The sequence below is a fragment of the Sorex araneus genome, chromosome 8, assembly GCF_027595985.1.
Source record: "Sorex araneus isolate mSorAra2 chromosome 8, mSorAra2.pri, whole genome shotgun sequence".
Taxonomy (NCBI): domain Eukaryota; kingdom Metazoa; phylum Chordata; class Mammalia; order Eulipotyphla; family Soricidae; genus Sorex; species Sorex araneus.
Genome location: NC_073309.1, coordinates 11520069 through 11538253, shown reverse-complemented (window position 1 = coordinate 11538253; position 18185 = coordinate 11520069). Strand labels below are relative to the sequence as shown.

The 18185-nt window shown below is 53.7% G+C and overlaps 1 protein-coding gene and 1 pseudogene across 1 annotated transcript; both read right to left on the bottom strand.

Annotated features, from left to right (window-relative positions):
* Positions 1-1187: 1187 nt before the first annotated feature.
* On the bottom strand, positions 1188-14382 carry NQO1 (NAD(P)H quinone dehydrogenase 1). The gene is made up of 6 exons (XM_055145769.1): positions 13942-14382; positions 6972-7136; positions 6734-6864; positions 4035-4148; positions 3103-3204; positions 1188-2331 (listed from the first exon to the last, which is right to left on the bottom strand). Exons 1-6 carry the CDS (start codon positions 13946-13948, stop codon positions 2026-2028), a joined length of 825 nt encoding a protein of 274 aa, XP_055001744.1. The 5' UTR covers positions 13949-14382; the 3' UTR covers positions 1188-2025.
* Positions 1873-1941, bottom strand: LOC129406927 (U2 spliceosomal RNA; annotated as a pseudogene).
* Positions 14383-18185: the final 3803 nt, after the last annotated feature.

The window sequence follows — 18185 nt, the reverse complement described above, 5'->3', positions numbered from 1 at the left end:
CCCCTGAGCACTTTCAGATTTGCCCCCCACCCCAATAAGAGCTTAGGGGCCAGAGAGAGGGTACAGTGGGTAGGGCGTTTGCCTTCATGAAGCCAACATGGGTTCAATCCATGGCATCACATATGGTGCCCCCAGCCCTTCGAGGATAAGCACAGAACCAGAAGAAAGCCTTGAGCCCTGTCGTGTGTGCTCTCCCACACCCCCAAACAAGAAAAAGTCTAACTCAGCAGTAGAATGTTCATATTGAATACATGAGGCACAAGGTTAGTCCCTTGACTCTGCAAAAACAATAAGTCTTAACTTTCAACATCTCTAGATGTTATAATAAGATCACCAAATGAAATTTACTAAGGATGGATGTGAAAAGTACTTAGATCCAAAATGCTGTATATGTGGGCAAAAGATTGATCTGAAGATGGGCCTGCAGGAGGCTTCTAGGAAAGTTGGTGTAGTCCAGAATTCTTAAATTAGTGTCCAGAAGGAATACTCGGCACCCCGTTTGGTCCCTTCAAGCCCGCCAAGAGTGATCCCTGGGCCAGGTGTGCCCCCCCCCACCAAGAAAGAAGAGTATTACAAACTTGGTGAGATCCTAGGCTCACGTTCTATTTCCAAAGTCATGGAATCAGAGCACGTCTTCAAAAGGAATATCAGGGACCAGAGCCATAGTACGGCAGCGGGCAGGGCTCTTACTTTGCATGCAGCAGGCCTGGTTTTAATCCCCAGCTCGGGACAGTGCTCAGGAGTTATTCCTGGCAGTGCTCAGCATCCCATATTGTCCCCTGAGCACTGCTAGGAGTAGCTCCTGAGCATCACCAGGCCTGACCCCAAAACAAAACAAGATAAATAAGTAAATGAAATGAAAGTCAGGGGCCAGAGAGATAGTATAGCAGGTGAGTGCTGCCCTTCATACGACCCATCTGGGTCCCTTCCCCGGTACCCCATATGATCCCCTAAGCCTGCCAGGAGTGATCCCTGAGTGCAAAGCCAAAAGTAAGCCCTGAACTCCTCTGGGTATGCCTACACACACACACACACACACACACACACACACACACACACACACACACACACACACACACACACACACACACACACACACACACACACACATTTAAGCAGTGATGACTAGTGAAGAAAAAAAATCTTTGAGGTTTATACACATCAGAAGGATTGTTTGTGGACAAAGGTGTTTTGAGATTTGTTGGTTTATTTCTGCAGACATTTAGAAGACAGTTAAATAAGAGACTTTTTAATTAGCTTTCATTTCAAGGTACTTGGGTATACTGTATCCAACAACAAAAGCTGAAGGGAGAGTAACTCACAATGGGAATGTCGGTCACTGTGCAGCAATTAAACCAATATCGCATAATGTATTTATACCTCATAAACAACTATGGATCAGTAATGCTCAACAAGTCCCTTAGGTCAGACAGCTTCAGTCATTTCTTTCTCTAAGCAAATTCCCTGCTGCCATAAGCCATAAGAGAGGTAATTTAAAAATAGATAATGAGTTGAATGCTGTCAAACCAGATTTTTTTCCCTACAAAAATTCTTTCTAAAAGAATCAAATTCTGTAGAAGACATTAAAGAATATTGCCTAGCATCTTTCTACTTTTTCCTGTTTTACATCTTCTTTTTATTTTTTGGAGCGACTTTTTATTTTTTGGATGGCTCTGTGCAAGGCAAATGCCCTACCCATTGTATTGTCTCTCCAGCCCACCTGGAGAGACAATACAATGGGTATTTGTATTGTCTAACATCTTCAGTAGCCCCTTGTGCCTAGTCAGATTTTCCAAGATCTGAGAATCAGGTTTAATAATAAAACTATCCCAGCATGTAGGAATACAGTCTGTTCTCTCATTCCTGGTAGGAAGAGAGTCACTCGCACCTCTAAAAACTAAAGTACTACACTTGATCTTAGCCAAAAGGCCGAGAAGCGATTCTAAAAATTAAAGTAAATCAAGGACGCCGGTTAGAGAAGCCCCGACCAGGCTCTTTTTTAAAAGAAATTAAATTGTTTGAATCTTATTTGCTGGCTTTGATCTGGTTATCAGTTGGGATGGGTTTGCCCAAGTGGTGGCCCACGGAAAGGCCGACTTTCTTGTTTTTCTGCTCTTCCTGGACCTCCTTTTTCATTAAGAACCCTGCCTGGAAGTTCAGGTCAAAGAGGTTGCTTGGAGCAAAATAGAGAGAGGGCTCGTCCCAGATGGTCTCCAGGCGTTTCTTCCACCCTTCCAGGATCTGGATCCGGGCGTCAGCGGGAGTGTGGCCGATGCTGTAGGTCAGCTGCGGTGCCAGGACTTGGAAGCCACAGAAATGCAGGATGCCGCTCTGAGGAGACACCAAGCCCTGCCCAGCTTGAACCCCGGCCCCCCCAGGGGCACGCACGCTGTCTGCCCAGATTAGATACTGGAGGTGCCCTGGAGAGCCGGTTCCCGGCCACGCTTCCTCCCCGTGCCTGCCTGTTGCCTATTTTAGCCCATTCCGCTGTGCTCTCCTCTAAGTGAATAAAATCTTGAAACCCTGCCAGCCCGGATCCTCTGCCAAAAGTGCCGGAAGTTCTATTACATCAGGGAGAGTTGCAGCTTCTTGGCAGGTGGCATGTGCCCATACGGGCAGCTGTGCATTCCGCTGCTCTGTGCCTCCCTCACCTTTGTCTTTTGCCTCATTTGCCCACCCCCCTCTCACGAGAGACATTATCTTAAGAGGCTGGGCACTGCCCAACCCCCCCACCCCCCCGTTAGACTCCAGATTTATTCACTGCACTAAATCATCACTAAAGTGGCCTTGGGCCCCACCGGCCTGGGAGACTGCGGGAGGGAGTGGGGGGAGATGGGGGCCTTGGAAAGGATGGGGTCCTCTGGCCCCCGGGGTCTAGGGGCAGGAGAGAATGGGGGGGGGTGGAGCTGAGGGTCTCTGACGGCTGCTCTGTGGGTCCAAGAGCCTGGGGACACAGGGCTGCTAAGTGGAAGCAACAGGGCACTCTCCTGCCACTTGCTTCTTCACGCCTCATGTCTGTTCTCAGCTGCTCCCTGGGGGTTCCGAGCCCCAGAGAAAGCGCAAGTAATGAATCCCCCTGCAGGTTGGTAGTCAGGGAGGTACCTGAATCGGCCAGAGAATGATGTTCATGTCCCCATGGACGCCCTGGAGCGAGTACATGGAGCCGCTGCCACCCGTGGTGATGGAGAGCACCGTCTTCTTGTTCTGCAGGAGACAAGGCGTCACCCTGGGACCCGCATTTCTGAAACCGCCCCCAGCAGGGAACACCCGGGGTCTGCCCCGATTGCTCTGTCAGTGGCTTCTCGCGCGGGCTCTCAGCAGTCCCAGCCTAGGGCCCAGGAGCCCATCCTGGCTGGGCTCAGCGGGAAGGGGGAGTCCCTTCCGGCTCTTCATTTGTTGCTCTTTTCTTTTTTGACCCCTGGCTTTGGGGCCACACTCGATTTCTCGGGGGTTGCTCCAGCCTTGCACGGGCGACATACAATAGCAGAGCATCACACCCGGGCCACCAGATTTGCATCTCTGGCATCTGAAGACAGACTTTCTCTACTCTTTTATACTTTGGAACTCTCAAAATCCACCTTCCCCACACCCCACCCCCCACCCCCGCACCCCCACAGCTTCAACCCTTAGGACCTGCCGGTCTCATGTCCCGTTAGAGCCCCACTGCCTCCCTTATCTAGGGACATTTTATTTCCCTCCATTCTGCTTTGGGTTTTGGGGCCACACCTGGCAGTACTCAGGGCTTACTCCTGGCTCTGTGCTCTGGGATCACTCTGGGTGTTGCTCACGGGGTCCAGATGTGGTGCCGGGGATGGAGCCCCTCGTCTGTTTTGTTTTCAGTTTGGGGACCCCACCTTGAGGTGCTCAGGACTGACTCCTGGCTCTGTACCCCCTCCTTGATATATTTTAAACTCGGTCCCAAGCATCATGTCCTGTCAGTGAGGGAATCTCCCCAAGCTCACCAGGGCCGGTCAGCCCCTGGCTGCGCCCAGTCAGCGTCGGGGCAGACCCCCCTGGGAGCCGAGCACACCTACCCGGAAGGGTCCCTTTTCGTACATGGCTGCGTACGTGTAGGCAAACTCCCCGATGAGCACGCGCTCGAACCAGCCTTTCAGGATTGCGGGCGCTCCAAACCACTGCAGCGGGAACTGGGGAGAGAGGACAGAGGTCAGGCCCTCCGAGTCCACCGAGCTGTTCTTCTGCAGGCCCTCCCTGTCCTTTCTGGAACTCAGAACGGTGATCCCCAAAATGGCCAATGCAGCTCCCCCGGGACGGTCCCTAGTCGCCTCAGATGCAGCTGGAGGGCACTTTCTGGTTTTTGATATTTTTTTTGTTTTTTTCTTTTTGGGTTCACCTGGTGATGCTCAGGGGTTACTCCTGGCTCTGCACTCAGGAATTACCTCTGGCGGTGTTCAGGGGACCATATGGGATGCTGGGAATCGAACCTGGGTTGGATGCAAGGAAAATGCCCTACCCGCTGTGCTGTTGCTCTAGTTGTTGGCTTAAAGAAAAGGTGATGCAGGGCCGGAGCGATAGCACAGCGGGTAGGGCGTCTGCCTTGCACGTGGATGACCTGGGTTCAATCCCCGGCATCCCATATGGTCCCCCAACCACTGCCAGGAGTAATTCCTGAGTGCAAATCCAGGAGTAACCCCTGAGCATCGCTGGGTGTGACCCTAAAAGCAAAAAAAAAAAAAAAGGTGATGGTAAGTGATTTTCTTCTGCAAAGAGGGCACGAGGCCCAGTAATTGTGGGAACCTGACTTAGCACATTGGAGAAAAGAAAGTGACCATTCCGGAATCAGTCAATTGGCCGCTCCTGTTCCTGACCTTTAGAGAAATCTCCAGACCAATTTTTTTTTTCTTTGCGTTCTCAGGGCTTGCTCCTGGCTCTGGCCTCAGGGAACACTCCTAGCGAGGCCCTGGTGATGATATAGGGTGCCGGGGATTGAACCTTGGTCAGCCACGTGCAAGACAAACTCCCTACTCACTGGGCTATCGATAGTTCCAGCCCTAAATAAAATCCATTTTTACAAAATCATGTTTGGCAGCAAAGCCTCAGCGATTGCAGATAAGGTTTGCTTGGATGTGGTGCCTTAAATCACCTTCGTAGGCGTGGCACCAAGTGATAAAGCCTGGACTGGGCTCCCAGCCCTGTGGGACGCAGTCCTTCGGGCACGCACAGCCCTGCTCCCAAACAAAAGGGCCTGGGCTGTCCTGGCAACTGGGGAAGAAAGTGTGTTTGGCCTAGCCCTGTAAGGGCGGAGCTGCTCTTCCTCTCCTGACTCAGGAATTAAAAATCACCATCACTGGGGCTGGAGCGATAGCACAGCGGGTAGGGAGTTTGCCTTGCACGCAGCAGACCTGAGTTCGATTCCCAGCATCCCATATGGTCCCCTGAGCACCGCCAGGAGTAACCCTGTGCATTGCCAGGTGTGACCGAAAAAGCAAATAAAAAAATCACCATCACTTTCCAGGAGGGAAACACACTCCATCAGAAGGAATCTGTGTGTGGGAAGGAGCCGGTGGGGTAAGGAATGTCCGATTAAATGTGAGCCCTGTGTTCCCGGCCAGTATCTCCCACCAGCTGTGCGAGTGACCTTTGCCCCTCAGGCACTTGCTGGTCTTCTCAATTGTCTGGGGCCTGAGGGCCGCCCAGTCTGCAGCTCCTAAGGTGAATGACTTTGTGCCCTGGGAATGTTCTGTTCAAGCTGAGAACAGAATCCCGTAATAGTAATAGTGGGGTACGGGAAGTGGGTTCTCCGTCAGGAAGAGACACTGGAGCAGGGCGTGGCTCCCATGACCCCTGGTGTGAGTTAAGGCGCTTCTTCCTTCCCCGGGAGAAGGCAAGTGCCCTGGGCTCTGCCCTGGCCCCTATTAGGGCCTGTGGGGAATGGAGCGGACACATCAGCAAGGTCTAAATTGCCTTCAATGTTGTGCTCTTTTGCAGCACAAACTCATTTGTATCAAAGGGAGGTCATGGTCCCAGAGAAGCAGAGAACCAAGATCCTTTCCAATTGGGTGTTGTTTTGTTTTGGCTTGTTTTGGCTTTTCTTTCTTTTGGGGGGGATCATACCCGGTGCTCAGGGGTCCTCCTGGCTCTGCACTCAGGAATCACTCCTACAGGTGCTCGGGGGACCGTATGGGATGCCAATGCCCTCCCCGCCGTACTATGGCTCTGGCCCCCCCTTTCTTTTTTTCTTTTTCTTTTTGGGTCACACCCGGCAATGCACAGGGGTTACTACTGTCTCTTCACTCAGGAATTACTACTGGCAGCGCTCAGGGGACCATATGGGAAGCTGGGATTTGAATCTGGGTCGGCCGCATGCAAGGCAAACGCCCTACCCGCTGTGCTATTGCTCCAGCCCTCTGGCGCCCCCCCCCCCTTCCCTTTCTAATCCTTCTAAACAGTGATCCTGAGAGGCAGGACTGGAGGCCGCCACCGCCACTATGGGAAATGTAGAAAACAAGGACCGAGAGGGTTGTCAAAGCCAGCAACAGGGGCAGAAGCCAGGCGCGTGTGCCAGGCAGCGGCCACCCTGCGTGCTGAGTGGAGGGCAGCCGCCTGGGGCGGGCGGGAGCGCGGCTGCAGCCGGCCAGGAAGCCCGCACGGTGCCACGGTGCAGGCAGCAGTAGTCAGGGGGCCTAACGCCAGGCGTCCTGCCTGCAGAGCGCGTCCAGACCTCGCCAAGCTCTCTCCCCGGCCCCCCAGCCCCGCTGCTCCTCCGTCACACCTGAAAAATCACAAGGTCAGCAGCTTCCAGCTTCTTCTGTTCGGCCACAATGTCCGGGCTGAGCCGGCCCTCCTTATACGCCAGGACGGACTCGACGGTATACTGGAAGTTCTCGGGGTCCTTCAGTTTACCTGCCGGGCACAAAGCAACTGAGGCTTGGGGCCCAGGGCGGCTGGCGAGGCCCAGGGGAGAGGCAGAGGCAGCAGAGAGACCTCAGGCTTCAGGGCACGGACGGTACCTGTGATGTCTTTCTTGGAGATGAGGGGGTTGAAGTCCATGGCATAGAGGTCCGACTCGGCCACCTCCCAGCCCTTCCCCTTCAGAGCCTCCACAGCCGCCTCCTTCATGGCGTAGTTGAAGGATGTCTTCTCGGAGTGGGCCAGGACCACCAGGGCTTTCTTCCCTGGACAGGGGACACAGGGCATGGCAGAGCCACTCAGCAACCGCCACAGAGCCAAGGGTGACACTTAGTCACGCCGGGCAGCCTCTAGCCAGACCCAGGTAGAATGCACTATTGGGGGCCGGAGCGATAGCACAGCGGGTAGGGCGTTTGCCTTGCACGCGGCTGACCCGGGTTCGATCCCCGGCATCCCATATGGTCCCCCAAGCACTGCCAGGCGCAATTCCTGAGTGCAAAGCCAGGAGTAACCCCTGAGCATCGCTGGGTGTGACCCCAAAAGCAAAAAAAAAAAAAAGAATGCACTATTGGACGGACAGAGAGCTGGGACACATGCCCAGCGTGAGAAGACCCGTGCCCACCCCCCCCTGCACAGGGCCACCCTGCACTGCCAGGTCCACGCCCTCTGCCATCTGACCTGGAAGACTTAGCAGCGCCCAAGTGACACTACTTCGGAAGTGCCCCCCACCCAAATACCAATGGAAGAGAGGAGGCCTTTTAAATGGAGTGGGAAAACAGTGGCTCACTTAGTAAATGGTGCTTACATACTCAGCCACTGGCATGAAAATAAAATGATCCTTTGCCAAGGAGAGAGCTCAAAGGACTGGAATCCATGCATTGTGGGCCGGTGCCTTGGGTTTGACCCCTGGCACTGAATGGTCCCCTCATTCTGCCAGATGTGGGCCACCTCCCAAGCACTGAGCCAGAAGGAGCTCCTGAGCACCACCTGTGTGCCCAGCTGCCAATAAAAAGTTATGTCTTTGACATGATGAGGTTTGTTTTGCAGTGCCAGGATTCCAGCCCAGAGCCTCGAGCAAGGCAGTTGTTCCCCCTTGGAGCTAGCTGCACCCTAGCCCAGGAACTATAGCACTGCTACAATTTGGATGAAACAGTGACTAGATGGATAAAGCCATAATTCCATGGCAGCTTAAAGATATAATCTGTTAAATATGCTATTTTGGGTGAGAGGGCTAAGAATGTGGCTGAGTGGCAGGACAGTTAGTTGCCTTGCATGAGTGCGGCTAGGGGTTCAATTCTGGCACTGCCAGAGGAAACCAAAAATACTATGGGAGGAAAGGCAGATTTTTTTTGGGGGGGTCATACCCAGCGATACACAGGGGTTACTCCTGGCTCTGCACTCAGGAATTACTCCTGGTGGTGCTCCAGGGGACCATATGGGATGGTGGGAATCGAACCCAGGTCAGCCGCGTGCAAAGCAAACGCTCTCCCCGCTGTGCTATCGCTCCAGCCCCTCTGATATTACTATTTTTTATAGTGATGCCAACATCACTGTTGATATCTGCAGTCCTGCTACACCCACCAGAGTCCTGAGATCCCCCAGCAGGGAGACTTGAAGCCACCCGAGGGCCAATGCTGTTTAAGACTAGTGGTTCAGAAACCACGAAGGGGAGCTTGATGGATAAAGCCACGTAAAAAGGATGACTACACTGGGGCTGTAGGGAGCGGGTAGGACTCTTGCCTCGTGTATGGCCCCTGAGCAGCATAGCAGCCCCCAGAGCCAGGAGTCAGCCTGAGCACAGCGGACCCAAACCCCTCACCCACCAAATTCTAACTATATTTTACCAAAAGACATAACAATCAGCTAGAAAACATCCACAACCCCTACCACACAGAGTTTAAGTCCCAATAAATGCCTGCAAATAATTAGGGGGAAAAAAAACCAGATAAGAACAAGAAGTCGGGGCTGGAGCGATAGCACAGTGGGGAGAGCGTTTGCCTTGCACGAGGCCGACCCAGGTTCGATTCCCAGCATCCCATATGGTCCCCTGAGCACCGCCAGGAGTAATTCCTGAGTGCAGAGCCAGGAGTAACCCCTGTGCATCGCCAGGTGTGAGCCCCTCCCCCCAAAAAAAGGAGATGGCCAGGGCTATGAGCAGAGGGAAGGGGCACTCGTGCTTGGTGCTTCTGGGCTGAGCCACCTCTGCAACCTGTGAGCCTGCGGGAAGAGCACCGCGAGGGGGGCGCTCCTCCTTAGCCTGCCTCCGGCTCTCCCAGCCACGGCACCCCGATGCGAAACAAGTAGTGTTGCCCCACTTTTTTTTTTTTTTTTTTTTTTTTTTTTAGAGAAGCAAAGTCATCCTTATTTCAAAAAATTTCCTTAAGAGAAGCGTGTGGGTGGGTGCGGGTTGTGTTCAAGAGAGAACCCGGGCTTCTCCGGAGTGAGAAGCGTCGGAATCGCGCCTTAGGGATGAGAGCTGAGATGCTCAGCAAGTTACCAAGCTTTAGGGATTTAATAACACAAACAGTTCCCGCGACAGCGCCCCCCACCTGCGCCTGGCCGCGTGCCTGTGGGGACAGGGAGAGAAGCAGCTGCCAGGGTTTGCTTTGTTTCTGCAGGGGCACACCCAGCTGAGCTCAGGGCTTACCCCGGCACCTGCAACTTCTTAGCAAAAGTCAGTAAGCAGGAAGGGCCCATTCATGGCTCTTCCCACTTGTAACATTACCCTCACCTGCCAGGGTTCAGGCCCCTGGTGGGGGCTGAGCCCCTGCTAGGTGGGTGCACGCGCAGTGCTCAGAGGTGGAAGCGACCGTTCTGTTGAGCCCCGGCCGAGGCCAGGAAGGCAGCCAGGCCCCTCATCTCCACCCTGGACTCCACCCTGTTGGACAAAAACGTGAGTGGGACGAGCAGGTGGGCGGCACCGATCCCGGCATTGCTCGTAGCCAGGCTGCCTGCTCCAGTTTCGCGGGGTTTGTTCTCGGAGGCTTCCCGGGTTACAGTGGGTGCACCGCCTGGGCTAGTTCAGGGGCACGACAGCTAATCCCTGCTTTTCGAAAGGTCACATGATGCCGTTGCATTTTACAGAACACCTAACTGAAAGAACAACACAGGGTCCTGCTCTATATGGAGGGAGAGAAAGGGGGGGAAGGGGGGGTGAGGGGGAGAGAGAAGAGAGAGATTGTTTGTTTTTGGACCCAGGGCTTTTTAACCACAGAAGGATGCGCTCACCACTGAGCCGCATTATTGGCCCCCAAGAGAGTTTCAGCTTGGGCAGGGCATTCGTCTAGAGTGAACATTCTAGAAGCAGTAGCACCCCTGCAGTGAAGCAGTTCTGCTGAGAGCCTTCCTGGGGGCTGCTCTCTGCAGGCTGCCGACTGCCCAGGGCGTTCCCACTTCCGCTGCAAGTTGTGCATTATTTTAAGACTTGTGCTATTTGGTAGGTCGTTGGGGGCTGGGAAGGCTCAAACTTTTTCTATTTTCCCGTGTAAATTAAGGGTCTTTAGGGGAGCAGGGGAGCCGGAAGCTGGTCAGTAGCATGCAGTGGTTCTCAGCCTTTTCCAGCAGCAGTCGAGACCGCTGGTCTAGTTAGCACGCGTCGGCTCACTTTCTAGCAATATACACATTGTATAGTGTAGACAAGATGGGTACATTTGAGTCGAGGCTACACCCAACAGTACCCGGGGGCAACTCCACTCTCAGTGCTTCAGGGGCCATGCAGGGCTCCTGCGTGCAAATTACGTGCTCCAGCCTGTGGAGCCAGCCCCCAGCCCTAGTTTTACTTACCAATCTTTTTTTTTTTTTTTTTTTTTTTTTTGCTTTTTGGGTCACACCCAGCGATGCTCAGGGGTTACTCCTGGCTTTGCACTCAGGAATTACTCCTGGCAGTGCTTGGGGGACCATATGGGATGCCGGGGATCGAACCCAGGTCGGCCGCGTGCAAGGCAAACGCCCTACCCGCTGTGCTATCGCTCCGGCCCCTTACTTACCAATCTTTTCTTTCTATTTGAGGGCAACACAGTGGTGCTCAGAGATCTCTCCTGGCAGTTGCTCAGGGGGCCTTACGGGTTCCGGGGGTCTAACTGGGGTCGGCCGTGTGCAAGAGAAGTGCCTTAGCCCCTTGTTATCAATACTAACAATCTTTGCCTAAATGCTGAACATAAAATTACTTCCCTCGAAATGAGGAGTTCAGACTTTCTCTCCTTTGCTTTGAGGGCTCAACATCTACTGGTTTGGGGCGTGTCAGTTATTCTTAAAAATAAACAACAGAGGGGCTGGAGCAATAGCACAGCGGGTAGGGCGTTTGCCTTGCACTCGGCTGACCCGGGTTTGATTCCCAGCATCCCATATGGTCCCCTGAGCACCGCCAGGAGTGATTCCTGAGTGCAGAGCCAGGAGTAACCCCTGAGCATTGCTGGGTGTGACCCAAAAACTAATAACAATAATAATAATAATAAACAGATCTGGAACCATAATACAGCCAATCAGACACTTGCCATGCATGCACCTGAGCCAGATTCAGTCCCCAGCACCCTCATATGGTCCGCATAGCATGCCAGGAGTTATCCCTAAGCAGAGAGGCAGGATGAAGCTCTGAGCACTGCCAGAGATGCCCCCCCAATTTTTTTTTTTTAAATAAAAATAACAGGGGTCAGGGCTGGAGCGATAGCACAGCAGGCAGGGTGTTTGCCTTGCATGTGGCTGACCTGGGTTCTATTTCCAGCATCCCATATAGTCCCCTGAGCACTGCCAGGAGTAATTCCTGAGTGCAGAGCCAGGAATAAACCCTGTGCATCGCCAGGTGAGATCCAAAAAGCAAAATAAAAATAAATAAATAAATAAATAACAGGGGTAGAGAGATTGCTCCGTGGCCAGAGCACAGGCTTTGCACACAGACAAGACGAACGCTTGTCTTCTGTGGGTATACACTCTGACCCTCAGACCGTCCCTTGTGAGCTGACTTCTGGTCTACACTGGCACCCTTGCAACATTCTCTCTTCCACCTCAGGCAAATCCGGAAGCAAGAGCTTTTCCTAACGCTTCAGGTCAACCTGGATAGCACCAACCTGCATTTTCATTGATGATTAAATTTAGTGAAACAAAAGATTGTGCTACCTCAGTGTCATGTCAAGTCCTGTTACCTTTTTCACTCTGTTCTGGGCAGTGTTAGGGCCTAGTACGTTCAAGGCAAATATCCGACTGCTGAGCTACATTCCTGGCCCAACTCTTTTATTTTGGGTTTTGGGGGTGCTCCTGGGCTACTCCTGGCTCTGTGCTCAGGGGCTCCTGGCTCTACGTTCAGGTGTCACTCCTGGCTTTGTTTGGGGGGGCTGTATATGGTGCCAGGGATTGAACTCTGGCCGCATATGAGGTGAGCGCCTTAACCTCTGTACCACCTCTCTGGCAGCTGCCCCCTTATCTTGAACAAAGGTTTATTATCCTCATGATCATTTTGGCAGGAATGAAAAATCAATCAGGAAAATTCTGTGACAGGCCCCCAGCCCTGCTCCCTGCAGGCGGGTCAGAAGCAACTGACGGAAAGCAAAGGTTTTGGGGAGATTGTTTTGCTTTTGTTTTAGGGCCGCACCAGCAGTGCTCAGGGCTGGCTCCTGGCCCTGCACTCGGGATCACTCCTGGCCAGCTTGTGCCAGTGCTCTGCCCACTGTGCTCTCTCTGGCCCCAACAATGGGTTTTTGTGTGCTGAGTGCAGCTTATGGCTTAGGCCCTTTACACGCCACAGACCTGCCAGCATCCCTCGTGACACAGCCCGCCCCTCCCACCCTCTGGGGGTCTAAATCACAGACAAATGCAGCACATTCCATAGCTGAGAAATCAAGAAATCCTCCTTGCCCTGCTAAAGGAAGAGGCCACAGGCAGCCAGGGAGCCATGACAGCGCCTCCCGAATGCCCACTGTCCCCTGGACACCCAGCTGGGTCCCTTCTCCGATTCCAAAGGTCACTTGTCCCATCCCTCGGCCGGCCTCGCCCGCTTCCTCTCAGTGAGATGAGGTTCTCTGCGAGTGTCTACACGCTTCAGACGCAAGGAAGTTACAGAAAGGCTGAGGGTTGCCCCTGTGGAGGAAACAGCTGACTTCCGACCTCGGAGGGCATCTCAGAGGGGCTCTCTGGGAAAGAGCAACCCCCCAAAACCACGAAGACTTGGGAGCAGGGCGGGGAGTTGGTGGTGAAGCTAGAGGGGAGCGTGCCTGGAAGCGGAGCCATCAGCTGGGCCGCGTCTCCCACATGCACCTGGATTTTGCTGTCTGTTTCCCTACTTGGTTAAACTGGGCCACACACACACATGCACACACACATGCAAACACATGCATGCACACACACACATGCACACAAACACACACACGCACACGTGCACACACACGCACATGCACACACACGCACGCACATGCACACATGCAAACACATGTACACATGCACACACACAAACACACACACATGCATGCACACACATATGTACACACAAACTTTACTGCAAGGCCAGGGAAGTTGGGCCAGTGGCCAGATTTGGCTTCTGCTGCTCTCTTAAGCCATCTGTTTTAGGAAGGAAGTTTTGCAGCTGGAGCGTTAGTACAGCAGGTAGGGTGCTCGCTTTGCATGCAGCTAACCCGTGTTCAATCCCCAGCATCCCATATGATCCCCCCAAGCCCACCAGGAGTGGTCACTGAGTGCAGAGTCCAAAGTAAGCCCCGGGGCCAGAGCAGTAGTACAGCGGGTAAGTCTTGCACTCAGCTGACCAGGTTCCCAAACCTGGCTACCCCAGATGGTCCCCCAAGCTTGCCAGGGGTGATCCCTGAGTGCAGAGCCAGGAACAAATCCTGAGCACCACCGGTGTGGCCCGAAAACAAAACCCAAAACCAACAGAAGCCCTGAGCACTGCCAGGTGTGACCCAAAAACTTCAAAAGAAAAAAAAATGAAAAAAAAAAAAAAGGAAATTTTGCTTCCTAGGTCAAACATCCTCTGAACCAGTTCTGGGGGATGGGGTAGAACCAGGGGCTCCCTCTCCGGATCAGGACCTGAAGGGAAGGCAAACCCCGGTGCCCGCTCACTGCACTCACCGGCCATGGCTCTGGCGCTGCGCTGATTGGCCGGTTGGCTGCTGGTTGCTGGAGCAACGCTGGCTGGGCAAGGTCCTCAGGCGCTGGGCTGCAGAGTGGAAGGGCTCTGCGTGCTGCCAGCGGCGCAGGCTCCTACTTTATACCCGGCCAGCCCTGCCCACTTGAGCTGGGCAGCCAGCAAGGGCGGGGCTGGGGGCAGCACCCTGGGGCGCAGGGTGGAGCCCGCAGTGTCAGCAGCTTTAGGAAGGATGCAGAGTCCTGGGGGGTCGCCTGTGGGGCAGGGACCCTGGGCGCCAAGTCTACAAGGGTCCCTGGGTGGGAGACGGGAGGGGCAGGAGGGCACCCGGGGGACTCGGGATGGGCGGGGTGGGAGACAGAGACCCCGAAACCACCTGGACACTGGAAGAGCCAGTTTCTGGCTGGGTCCACTCGCTGCCCTTCCCTTTGTGCCGGGTGCCACACCCCAGCCCCCGCCGGCCCAGGTTCGGCCTATAGCCCAGCCGTCCTTTCTGAGGCTGGGATTGTGCTGAGTCACTGTGACTTCAGACTTGGGTTTTGAAGAGGGAGGCTCGGAAAGCGACTGCCTAGAGGGGTCCCCTGGGGGAGCACTGGCTTCTGCTTTTCAGGGCAGGGCCCCTCTTCGGCACCGTCCCCCGGGGGGGGGGGGATGGTGGGGGCGAGACCTCTGACCTCTGACCCTCTGCAGGGAATTGAATGAGCTGGTCTGCAGCAGGGGGTTCAGGGCTGGTGTGGGGGATCACAGGCCCAGAACGCCAAGGACCTGCTTAGGGTGACCGAGCAGAAGAGACGCCTTCCTCCTACAGCGCCCAGGGGGCTGCAACGGTTCGAGGGATAAATGGCCATTGGAAAAGCTAGGAGCAATAACCAAGGAAGGCCCTCTCAAAGGGGTCATCGCAGGCCCGGAGGACTGGCTCAGGGCTCGGAGTGCCTGTCAGGTCATGAGTCCCAACCCCCGGTGTGTGTCCCACATACACCCCACAAGATCCTGGCACCATGATCCAGGTGCTGAAAGTGATCCCCACCCCCCCATATGGCCCCTCGCTCACCGCCAGAAATAATCCCTGAGCGCAGAGCCAGAATAACTCCTGAGCATCACCGGGTGTGACCCCAAAATGCAAAAAAACTGGTTAAAACTGCATCCAGGGGCTGGAGCGATAGCACAGCGGGTAGGGCGTTTGCCTTGCACGCGGCCGACCCGGGTTCAAATCCCAGCATCCCATATGGTCCCCTGAGCACGGCCAGGGGTAATTCCTGAGTGCAGAGCCAGGAGTAACCCCTGTGCATTGCCAGGTGTGACCCAAAAAGCAAAAAAAAAAAAAAAAAAACTGCATCCAAACCAGGTGTGTGTGAGCATCCCAGATCAGCAGGCAGGGCGCTTGCCTTGCGTGTGTTGGACCCGGGTTCAATCCCAGCACCACATTCTGGCCCTGAGTTCTGCCAGAAGTGATCCCTGAGCAAAGAGCCAAGAATAAGCTCTAAATACTGCCCGTGCAGCTCCAAACGAAACTACATAAAGTGACCCGTCAGATGGCATTTAGTGCTTTAGAAATTAGCAAATAGCACCACGACCTCATTTTAGAATATTTTTAACATCTCCCCCAAAGAATCTGGCACTCCTCAGCAGCCCCTCTCCATAGCCCCCAGCCCCACCCCGCCCTGCCTTGCTCCCCTTCGTCCTAGGCAACCACTAACTGCGTTTTATCTCTGTGGATTTGCTCATTGCGGGCGTTTCCTGCAAGGGGTAGAGCACATTTTCAAGGGGCTGGCTGCTTTCCCTTAGAGCGCCTCAAAGTTTGCATTGCGGCAAGTTCAACATTGCTTTGAGTAACTGAGTGATGTTCCACTGTATGACGTTCTCCCGTGTGGCTCACCCGCCCATCACTCACAGTGAATGTGGGGGTCCGTCCCCTTTTGGATGTGTAAACAATGCAGCAGTGTGAGCACTGTGGCTCCGAGTGTCTGAATGGTCGTGCCAAGATTTTGCACGGACCCATCTTTTTTTCCTTCCTTGTAGAATACTAGACTTTCTGTGGATCTGTGCTGAGCAGCTGACACATTTCCACCTCTTCCCAATGTCACAGTCCCACGAGCAAAGTCTGGGACTGACTGCCCTTTCTGTTATCTCAATAATGCCTGTCCTAGTTACTGCCGCCTTAGTGGGTGTGTGGGGGTTTAGTTGTGTTTCCCTAACAGTTACTAATGTTTAATATCACTTATGTACTTATTGGCCATTCACAAATCCTTTGTGGAGAAATGTCTACTCAAATCTAAAGTTCAGTTTTTATTTAATATATTTGGCAGAGTTGGGGATCATATCTAGACCCTTACACAACTGAGCTACAATCCCTGGTCCCAAAATTCAACTTTTATTTAGTTTTGTGGCCACACCTGGCAGCACTCAATAGAGCTCATGGAACAAAATGCAACGCTGGGGATCGAATCAGAGTTGGACACTCACCAGGCAAGCACCTTAACCCCTGTCCTATCTCTAGACCCCCCCAAATTCAAATTTCAATTGAGCAATTTGCCTTTTTATCAGTTATAAAGTTTTTTTCCTAAAAAACTTTATGTTTTTCTTTTTGGTTTGGGGGTCACACCTGGAAATCCTTGGGGGTTACTCCCAGCTCTAAGCTTGGGAGGGGCCATTCTGTGCAGTGATTAGGGGACCATGTGATGCCAGAGTGATAGTACAGCAGGTAGGATGTTTACCTTGTATGTGACCAACCCAGGTTCAATCCCATATGGTTCTCTGTGCACCACCAGGAGTGATCCCTGAGCTCTCTGAGCACAGTCAGGAAGAAGACCTGAGCATCACTGGATGTGACCCAAAAAGAAAAAAAAAAACCAAAAAACCAAAACCAAGTGGTGGTGGTGGGAACTGATCCCAGGCTTCCCAGAGTGGAGTGCCTGCTCAGCCGTTGAACTGTCGAAAAAGTTCCTTATCAGATGCAGGCCTCAGAAATACTTACTCTTGTTCTCTGTTTTTTTTTTCCCCTCCACTTTTTTTTTTTTTTTTTTTTGCTTTTTGGGTCACACTCAGCGATGCACAGGAGTTACTCCTGGCTCTGTACTCAGGAATCACCCCTGGTGGTGCTCAGGGGACCATATGGGATGCTGGGATTCGAACCCGGGTCGGCCGCGTGCAAGGCAAACGCCCTACCCGCTGTGCTATCGCTCCAGCCCCTCCCTCCACTTTTTTGATGATATCTTTTGAAATCTCTAGTTCTCATTTTGATGACGTCCTATTGGCCGTTCTTCTCGTTGCGGGTGCTGTCGTGTTATGTCTAAGGAATCATCCGCCTGCCTGGAGGTAACCGAGACATACAGAATGGTTCCTTTGAAGAATCTGTTTGGAGTTTCTGTGCTTACGTCTATAACATGCTTGGAAGGACTTCTTGTCTATGATGTGAACTGATGTGAGTGAAGACCCATTGTAGAGACAAGAAAACTGAGGCAGCAAGCGGGGATGTGGCTTGGCCATAGCTCCATAGCTTGTCACTGATGCCAACCAGAACCGGAACCTGAACTCAGCCTCCAGCTGCACCCCCAAGCTTGCCCCACTTGCTATCAGAGTCTGAATTCTTGAGTCACACTCCGGGCCTTGGGGGTGAACACGCGGCTCTGATAGCCTCCTCGTCCAGTCCTACTGGCTTTAATGTGCTACTATTCAAGACTGTAGAACCCTCCGGTCGTGGGGTTGGGGAGGTAGTATGCCAGGTAGGGCGCTTGCCTTGCACATGGCCAGCCCGGGTTTGATCCTCGGCATCCGTGTGGTCCCAACACCTCTAGGAGTGACTCCCGAGTGCAGAACTAGGAGTAGCCCCTGAGCACCCCTGGGTGTGGCCCTGAACACCCTCCCAATACCCCTCCCAAAATAGCATCCCTTTGGTCTTCTCTGAGCTGGCCTCTGCCCAGGAGGACCTCGAGGGGTGTGAGCCGAGCACAGGGGCCTCCAGGCCTCTCCCCGCCCCCCTGGGAGCCGGCGGGTGCCGTGGAGCTGGAGGACCTGGAGGATGCTTCGAGGGCTTGTCTTCATTATCTAGAAAAGAGAAGCAGGGACGGGAGAGTCCCCTGGGGTGCGCGTCCTCCTCCCGATGATCCAACACAAACAGCCTCATTAGTCCCCTGCTCGGCCCGAGCCCTGTGCGCAGCAGCTGCTTCCCTGAGCGCGGGGCCCCCAAAGCCCCCTGCTTTTCTGAGTGGTGTGGCTGGGCTGCACTGAG